At 41.8% G+C, this 10068-nt stretch overlaps 1 protein-coding gene across 8 annotated transcripts in view; it reads left to right on the forward strand.

Moving 5' to 3' along the window:
• The window catches only part of LOC105278776 (trissin receptor), a 52983-nt gene extending 47427 nt beyond the window's left edge, over positions 1-5556 (forward strand). For all 8 annotated transcript variants that reach the window (XM_026973679.1, XM_011338108.3, XM_011338107.3 and 5 more), the window contains 2 exons: positions 2919-3570; positions 3830-5556. In XM_026973679.1, the coding sequence (XP_026829480.1) occupies positions 2919-3570; positions 3830-4232 (1055 nt within the window). In that variant the 3' untranslated portion in view covers positions 4233-5556. The remainder of the gene's footprint in view (positions 1-2918; positions 3571-3829) is intronic.
• The last annotated feature ends 4512 nt before the right edge of the window (positions 5557-10068 follow it).

The raw sequence follows: 10068 nt of genomic DNA on the forward strand, positions 1-10068 counted from the left end.
TAAATTCCCACGGGGTTGCGAATCACGTCAATTCAAATAGTGGCGAATCGGTCACACGGCGAAGATACGTCCCGGGGCACGGGATTTGAAATTAAAATGTACGGATACGAATGACACCCTCGTTATCGAGCAAGATCGCATGTCATAGCGGGAGTGAAACGCGAATTTTGTGCGACGTCAATTTGCGACTCGGATAAGTTGTGCCGGATATTATCTCTCGCTGCGAGTCACCCCGACGGCCGCCAATCATCCCTCTATCGTTCCTCAAGCATTCGTTACCGACTCTAATCGTCTTATCCTGCGGAATCTCACGGAAGAATCTCCGGAGAAAAATAAGAGAGATTAAAATGCCATCACGTGGGGGATGAAAGGTGGAGAATGAGCGCGAAGAACGGAGTCGAATACGAAAGTCGAATCGTCCACTTCCTCTCTTTCCGATATATAATTCTCTTCGCGACTGCATCGACCCTTTTCACTTGAATCGACATGGTTCTTGCGCCCTTCCATAATGAGCTAGATCAATTCAAATCCTCTGATGAAAACTGATTCGAATTCTCTTCGAAAAGAGAATTGAAAGATTTTTTCCTTCTTAGACAAAAGAGATGCATGTCTCTAATTTGTCAATTCTTGTTATTTAGAAAATAGGAAGGCTGCGGATATGCTTCCGTCAGATTACCATGTATAAAAACAACGATATTCACGATAACGATCTTCTCAACTCGACTTGTGCCATCTCATTTTCCGTATTTCATACAGACTCTATGACTTCATGAGCTTATCTAAGAGGAGCAACCGGAATCGTATAACTCGGCTGCTTCTACAGCAGCTTCGAGTGCACTGCAACAGGAACAAAGGACGACGTAAAGAAATGCACGAAGAAGTGGAACGTGGTGCGGCTGTCGTTATTTCCCGCAACGAGACCTGGTTGTGAAATGCAAGACGTATTAGAACTCTGTAGTATTGGGATTGCCGTAAAATATAAGTCCCCAAAAAATATACCGAGAAATTTCAAGATCGCGGTGATGTTATTATATATTATACATGGCAGGAGATCGTTAAATCTCATCAGCGGAATTAATGTCGCTAAAAGCCGTGAAAGCTATTACACTAGAGCATTTTTCGCTTAATGATATTATTACGTTACCGTGCGTTTTTTGATAGCGGTTAATCCATTATTGGGAAATTATTAGAATGCCGAAGCATGATAATGCATTGTTAAAGAGCGTTCTATTACACTTCAAACTTGATTTAGTCAGAAGTCATTGATTTAATGCCGTGTAAGTTGCTTGTACCAAATTGTATTGAAACAAAATGACAAGAAAACGAAGAAGTCATGACAACGGATAATTGGGATTCAAATTTACTTTGGAATTCTCTTCCCAAAGTAGTGATGCGTGCACAATAAACAGAACTCGAAGAGAATATCGTAGATGATTTGTTACACGACACTCGATCAAAGAAGCTGAAATCTTATTATTTCGTATTCCGATATCGCGCTGTTTCTATTTTATTCTTCCTTTTTTACCGAAACTGTCGAGTTTCTGCAAATATCAAAGATATTACAGCGATTTAGTTCTTGTTTTCCAGAGGAGAAGCGTAGTATGAGAGTTCGATTCAGAGACAGAAGTAATCGGTTTATCAACTGAAAGATTATATTGAAAATACAAACGCAGCGAGATTCGTTACAACGGATTTTACAACTACTGCAAAATCGTGAATGAGAATCATTTCAGAGATCAGCTTCTTAAGAGTTTTTGCGGATTAAGGGGGGAGCCTGCTTTAGAACGCTGAAAATAAGGTATATTTTACGAATTGTTTTTGGAGAAACTATTCAGCGGATCATTATAAAACTTTGATGCATTTATTAGTACATGTTTAAAGATAAAAAAAATTATTTTTTTATTTGAATATATCGCTTGTAGAGGTCGTCCTGGAGAAATCTTAGTGCAGCCGCGTCGCCGGCATTGCAAATTGGTGAGCATTCTCCTGCCTCCAAATTTCGTCTAAACTGAAAAATCGAAATATGTTCTCGTTATTTATGAATTCCCATCGTCGATGAACCAAAGAGAGAAGAAAAAAGTTGAAAAGTGCCAAAATGGTGGAGCTTAGAACACAAAAGTACGATTTTTAGGCAAAGTTTTTGAACTTTTTCATGCAAAAATAATTGTTTAACTTAATGTTTTTATGAATATTAAAGGTTCATCGACGATGGGAATTCATAAATAACAAGAAAATATTTCAATTTTTCAGTTTGGATGAAATTTGGAGGCAGGAGAATGCTCACCAATTTATAATGCCGGCTGCACTAAGATGCCTCCAGGACGACCTCTACAGGCGATATATTCAAATCAAAAAATAATTTTTTTTATCTTTAAACATGTACTAATAAATGCATCAAAGTTTTATAATGATCCGCTGTATAGTTTGTCCAAAAAAATTCGTAAAATTATACCTTATTTTCAACGTTCTAAAGCAGGCTCCCCTCTTAAGTTGAGACCATCTCCGGCACATTGCCAAAGGAAAATTCCCTATTTGCTTGGTAGTGTGTGTGCCTATAATCTCTCTATGCCTACAAAGTATGTGTTTCTCCGATGTGTAGGACAATCCAGATTTATCGCTACAAAATGGTAAAACAGATCTGAGTTCGATTGTACATCATACATTTATTGTTAACCGAAATGGCGCGCTGACGCACAGAAAAATCTCAAGAAGAATTTTCGCAAGATGATCGATGTTTAATCAATTTTCCCATCAATAATGAACTCAGGCCTTGACTCGAGTGAAAACTGCACGTGAAAATAATATTTATAATAATAGTCCCAATTTTTGCATTTCATCAGTAAACGAGAGAGAACGAGGGCTCTCATTCGTATAGTATTTATTATATTGTAGTAACACGCAATCCTCGCATGTTCTAGGTAATCTGATGGTGATCTTTGTGGTGACGTTCTCCCGACGGTTGCGCAGCATCACAAACTTCTTCTTGGCGAATCTGGCGGTCGCGGATTTCTGCGTAGGCATATTCTGCGTGTACCAGACGCTCACCAATTACCTGATGAACAGCTGGCAGCTGGGCGACTTCCTCTGCAAGGTGTACATGTTCGTGCACGCGCTCTCCTACACCGCCAGCATCTTGATTCTCGTGGTGGTGTGCACCGAGCGTTACCTGGCGATCGTGCATCCCATCAAGTGCCGGTCCATGCTGACCAGGAGCCGCCTCAGGATAGTGATAGGCATGGTGTGGATCCTGGCGGCCGTGTACGCTTCGCCCAGGTTCGTCTACGTCGAGACCATCAGCAACCGCCTGAACAACGGCGATGTCGACATCATCTGCATAGCCAACATCAAGAAACACAATAAGAATGTCTTAGACGCAGTGAACCTCGTCTTCCTCTACTTGCTGCCGCTGTTTCTCATGTCCTGCTTGTACACCAGGATCGCCGTTGGCCTGTGGCGAAGCAGTGCTACTCTCGGGGGACCCGGTCTGGTAGCCAGGGCCAGAAACGGCAGAATTCACCACGTGCACACGTCCAGCAAAAACGTGTTGCGAGCGAGACGCGGCGTTATCAGGTATCTCTTTCCGTTATCTCTATTTCTGTCAGCGCAGATTATTGATGCCCTCGACTTCCGTTCATTGACCATAAACGACTATCCATTTGAACTATCGTTCGAGAAACGCGATTCCTTTGCTACCATGGTCGATGAGACCGATCGAGCGACGATGCTCTGGCTCATCGAGGCATTTAATGCCGCGCAAATCGGAAAATGATTAGAATAGCATATAAATATCGCGTCATGCGTGTATCGCAATGATCTCGTTGTCTTCCAGGATGTTGATCGCGGTGGTGATGATGTTCGCCGTGTGTAACTTCCCGCAGCAGGCGCGCATCATCTGGCGGCATTGGGGCTCAAGCTACGAAAGCACGTCGGACTTCAGCACCCTGCTGACAGTATCGACCTTCCTGATCTCGTACATGAACTCCTGCATGAATCCGCTGCTGTACGCCTTCCTGTCGCGCAACTTCCGCAAGGGGATGCGCGAGCTCTTGCGCTGCCGGACCGCACGCCGTGGCGGCGCCCTGGCGATGGTGTGTGCCAGTGGTGACCACAACCGTAACGAGAATGGCACTCACCTGGCTCACAGCTCAGTTGTACGACTCAGTTCCATTCAGAACAGCCCGATAACCACGCACACCATTATGCAACAGAGCGCTTACGGCAAGAGCGCCTAGTGAACCACTCGATCCACCATGGAAGCGGATCACGAAATACCTTCACATTTCAGAATCTTCCAGAAAGTGATTAAGAGGACTACTGAAGAGGATATCAGGACGATCTCCTTCTCGGGAAGACGATCTGGCCTCCGTGACAGTTTCTCAGCGTGGGTTTACTTCGCGGATAAAGAGCTTCATTGTTTTAGAGAAACCCTGCCTGCCTGTCTTTCGGAATTCCTGAATTCACGATCGAGGAATTCATGAGTGCGAGGAGTGGATCTAAAAATGCCCTGTGCACGAACGTTGTATTCAACGTGAACGTTTTCATATGAAACTAACTCTTTCCTCGAGCGTGCGGACTGTCTTTATTCTGCTCTAGAATCTTGAGCGTCAAAATGATCTCTAGAATATCTGGGAAGTTCCGGTACGATGATAGACCCGTCGGAAGGCTATTTAGTTCGGAAATCAGCTCCTCGAATCTCAAATTCTGATTCCTCTCAAAAGGGATGTATAGAACTCGCAGCTCAATTTCTTACTGGCGCGTGATACTGTAACCGTAATTCCGGCTCACAGGGGTCGCGGGAATTGCCACATTTCGGGAACAAGATGCCTCGATAGCGATAGTTTTCACCTCACAGCTGAATGAGCGAGGAGTGTGTGTATGTGCGAGTTTCGATCGCGGTCGAATAGCATCGATGCAATTTTGTCAGCGCGTGTGTGCGCGTGTAGGTGTACGGTGTATGACTGAATACGGAGAGCTTAATCGAAACTTATTCAGAGCGCATTACGCGCTCCCATTCTTTGTGCCTCGGCGCATAAACAATACGGGCAGAGGCTATTGTGAGTCCTGTCTCTGTGTTCGCTCGGTTGAACGTTGCACCCGAAGTGACAACAAGAAACTGCATTATGCAACCGAGATATGCATTCGATCGATATCTGCATTCATACGTACGTTAGAATAAGTCCGAGCTTGAGTCAAATCCTGAAGAATTTCTTCGTGAAACGTTTTCTGCTCCGATCTGACCTCAATTATTGCATACTATAATAAATGTTGCAAATGATGACACAATTTCTTCATCATCTTTCCTTCAATTTCTCGATCCTTAAATTATGAACGATCGATAATACCGAATTAATCGCCAGCAAATCCCTGACAAAAAATTTGCTCGAATAACGCGCCAGTCATCAGACAAATTGAGCGAAAAGCTTGAAAGCTTGTCGAAAGTGTGCGAGATAAAAGAATTGAATGTCACGTGTGAATGAGTATCGTGAGATATCAAAGACTTATTATTGGATTATATGTCATGTAATTAGCAAACAATAAAGAAGATTGTAAGAAGAAGCTGTAATACTTATTACAAGCACATTTTACACTGTTCTGCTCTTGTTACAGATTACCTTATTTTATGATAACACGAACATCGTTGGAGAACGAAGAGCGATCGTCAGGAATCTTCGTTTGAACAAATGTCGATTTCCTTAACGAACCGACAGTTTTTGAACAAAAAGTGAGTCCAATTGGCAAAAATATACCTCTCGCAGCATCGAAGATCCATTTATGTTGGCAGGGACATTAATTCGTACGACGCGAGGACGGAGATGCGATCTGCGCTTCGATTCCGTTGGGAAAGATAATGCGCCCGAAGTCGGCTGCGCAACACTTTCATTCGGAACGAACGAAGAGGATGTCCGGTGGTTCTGTAGCATCCTATACTCGCTAATCTCGCCTCGTCGAAAGCTCTACATTACGGAATGCGTTTACGCGCTCTGGTCGCGGTATACATGTGCGAAGCTCGCGACTTAAGGGGGGAGCCTGCTTTAGAACGCTGAAAATAAGGTATATTTTACGAATTGTTTTTGGAGAAACTATACAGCGGATCATTATAAAACTTTGATGCATTTATTAGTACATGTTTAAAGATAAAAAAAATTTTTTTTTATTTGAATATATCGCTTGTAGAGGTCGTCCTGGAGAAATCTTAGTGCAGCCGCGTCGCCGGCATTGCAAATTGGTGAGCATTCTCCTGCCTCCGAATTTCGTCTAAACTGAAAAATTGAAATGTTCTCGTTATTTATGAATTCCCATCGTCGATGAACCAAAGAGAGAAGAAAAAAGTTGAAAAGTGCCAAAATGGTGGAGCTTAGAACACAAAAGTACGATTTTTAGGCAAAGGTTTTGAACTTTTTCATGCAAAAATAATTGTTTAACTTAATGTTTTTATGAATATTAAAGGTTCATCGACGATGGGAATTCATAAATAACGAGAAAATATTTCAATTTTTCAGTTTGGATGAAATTTGGAGGCAGGAGAATGCTCACCAATTTACAATGCCGGCTGCACTAAGATGCCTCCAGGACGACCTCTACAGGCGATATATTCAAATCAAAAAATAATTTTTTTATCTTTAAACATGTACTAATAAATGCATCAAAGTTTTATAATGATCCGCTGTATAGTTTGTCCAAAAAAATTCGTAAAATTATACCTTATTTTCAACGTTCTAAAGCAGGCTCCCCCCTTAAAGTAAGACAATTTTAGGGGTATAACCATTTCGACGAGACGACCCATTAATTATAATGCATAATTTGCATGGGAAAGACATTTCGGCGAGCGAGATGTTGTGTCTGTCTGCCTCCTATATGTGTATATATGTGTATCTTCTAAGTCTGGCGCCCGTCCGACAATGGTATATCCCCAATAGTGCGTTTCCGAAGGAAAATTTCGCGAATTTGCATCCCCGACCAGCAAACATTCACTCGCCGTCATTTCTCACTGCTGAATGTGCTCCCATTTCCAGAATATGCAGAATAAAATCAACGACAAGGTCTGGATTCTCTACAGGGTGCCCCGTAAACCACTGAACATCCCTTCAACTGCAGCTTCCGCGGCCCGTTTGAGGGCGAGCTTCTTCCTTTTAATGTAAGAATGTTAGCCGACTCATTGTGTCTTTTCGATATTTGTTATCATCTCCATAATCAGACTTAAATCAACATTTTCGTCGAGTAAAATTGCAACAATTCTTGACGAAGATAAACCACGTGCGTCAAGAACGTATTTATGTATTATTATTGTTATTATTATTATTATATGTCAAGGATTTGTTTGAATGCTAATTGCAAATACGAATCCGATTTTGCCTCGGAATTATCAAGTACGATTGTACGGTATTTATTTAAACCGCTATTATTTCAGCCAGCTCCACGGTACTGGAGTTTTAGCTTATCGCAAATGAAGGGGATGCATGTATCGCAGTTATTGTGTACAATTATTAACTGTTTGTTCGATAAGCAGTGTTAATTCGCAGAAATTATGCCCGTAATTAACATAAATATAACGTCATGTATGCTCCATAAGAAAGAATTTTTTTCTGAATGGATATTACGTGCAATTAATTGCTAAAGGAATCTCAAAAAACCACTTGTAAGGAAAACATAATTTGAATTTCGCAGAGCGATTTAGTTTGATTTCAGCAAACTTGAAACTTTAAATCATTGTCAGTCCACTTATTTTTTAAAGTCATCGAATTTGTCAAGTTTCTTCTTCATATTTTTCTCAATTTTATTCTTTTCACGGTTTAGATCGATGTTCTTTACATTTCATTTATTTCCTAACTTTCAGCTATCCCTTCACGCTTCGCGCTAATGTCTCGCGAAAGATCTTAATTCACAAAGAATTTCCTCTGTCAAGTTTACCTGGTCGAAAGATCTCTATCGCGAAATACAATTACTCTCTCCCTCTCTATAAGAGAGTCTCAATTACAACATGATATGAAGTAATCGTGAAAAATGGAAAATGTATTATCTCCAACTAGAAAGCAATAGAAAAACATTGCGATTTACACGATACGCGCTATTTTTGTTGAAACGTTCGCCGCCGCTTTGTTGATAACATGTATATCGCATTAATGCGAGAACGCCATGGGCATTTTGCAGTGATACAAGAAACTTCGGGGGTTTGAAAGCGATAGCGGATAGCGTATGATATATAGAACATATCAGACTCACCGCGACATTTGAATTATAATAGACGTCACGCAGCAGCCGTAACAAATGTCCACTGGCCAGTGACCATCCTCTGCAGAATTATACTGTTTAACTGTAAAACAAAAATGAACAAACATTAAAAAAGATTATTTCACGATGTAATTTCTGGATTTTATTTACAGCCGGATCACCGGAGGCTTAAAATGTTTCGTATCAAACGCAAAGGGAAATTACGAGCAGTTATAACTGGTCACGAAGGGGATGCAACAGACTCATTTAAATGTCACTTGCGAGCAACAAAGCTCGCGGAAAGCGCCCGATGATAATCTCATCTGTCGCGATACGACAATCTGTTTCGGTCGAGGAAGATCGTGAAATGTAAAAATAGAAGAGAGCTGGTTTTTCCGAGAGCGCGAATGCGTCTGAGGGCTGCTTCCATCCTTCATTCCTCGTTACTCGTTGCCTTTCTCAAAAGCTCCGAGACGTATAAAGCGCGATTGCGGGCAGACAAGCGTCGCGCGACAGAATTCTTCGCGACACCTTTCCGCAACGCTGAAGAACAGGCAGAAGAGTCCTTGAGTTTCATCCCCCGTTTTTTCCGCGGAGATACAAAAAAGAGAAAGAGAGAGAAAGGGAGAAAAAAGAGATCTCTTTGTCCGCGTGTGCATCGATCGATCACCCAATTCCCGAGAGAGTATCCGTCGATTGCACGACGGATCTTGATAAATCGAGGGATGCAAGTCCAACTTAGGGGAGGATCCTAGGCTCAATCAAACTTTCATTATTTCTGAAAAGTTTTTGGAATTTTCCTGAGAATTTTGTCCATCGTGTGATTAACAAAACGTTATGTCGAAGATGACATGATTACTTCGCTGAAGATAAACTTCGCTGATAGTTTGGAAGAGAATCGAACTGTTCCAAGCCTGACTCAACTTCAATCTAAAAGTGCGTTCTTGCTAAACGTTACCAATTTGCTATCGGGATTTAACTTGCAGGTATCAAGCGAAGCATGTGATTAATGTAAACACAATTCGACGGCTTTCCCGCATGTTATAGAAAATTTATAAACTTTGTCGGTTCTAGTTCGTTCAAATTTGATGCCGCGTGGCCGTGTTTGTGTTTTGCTAAATTGAAAATTGACGCGGAATGTGCAGTGCAAAGAGCAGTATCCTGAAATATGAGATTGTAAAGACGCCAATCCTTCAAATAATGCAAATAGTCAAAATAAAAAAAAACAATCCGGAGCGCCAAAAAAAACAACCAGATATCGCCATTATTACTTTTTGATAAAACTACTTTAATTCATCCAAAGTGAGAAATTGCATAAAAAAGAAGAGAGCATAAACGAAGCGCACGAAGCGGGCGGTCTCGGCTGGCAAATATCGTCATCGCTAATCGCGATAACTTTTCCAAGTCCGTGCGGCGTCTCGGCAAAGTTTTATTGAAGCAATTACTTTTCTCTTTTTTTTCTTTCTGACTCTTATGACGGCTATGAGAAAAAAACAAAAAATTGTGAGCGAAATGTCAGTGCATCCTGACGTAACCGGAAATTATAAATACCCGGAGTGGCGAAGCTAAATCGCAAAAGTCAAGAGGCGTCTAATTCCAAAGAACGCGTCTTGCTGAGGCGTATTTGACGCCACTCGATCGTTCAGTTGCAACCATCTAAAAGACGAACGTGATTTATGCCGCTAGGAAGAAGTATACTCGGACATGTCGCGCCTTGGACTCGCGGTGGAAATTAATGATGGAAATTAATGGATGCTCCGCGGATCGCGCGGCTTGCGAAACGTTCGAGTGAAAAATTGACGATGACGATCGAGGGCCACGCGCGCCGATTCCGCGCGCGGATTCCGCGCGGATTAGGTT

Source organism: Ooceraea biroi, chromosome 11, assembly GCF_003672135.1.
Source record: "Ooceraea biroi isolate clonal line C1 chromosome 11, Obir_v5.4, whole genome shotgun sequence".
Lineage (NCBI taxonomy): Eukaryota > Metazoa > Arthropoda > Insecta > Hymenoptera > Formicidae > Ooceraea > Ooceraea biroi.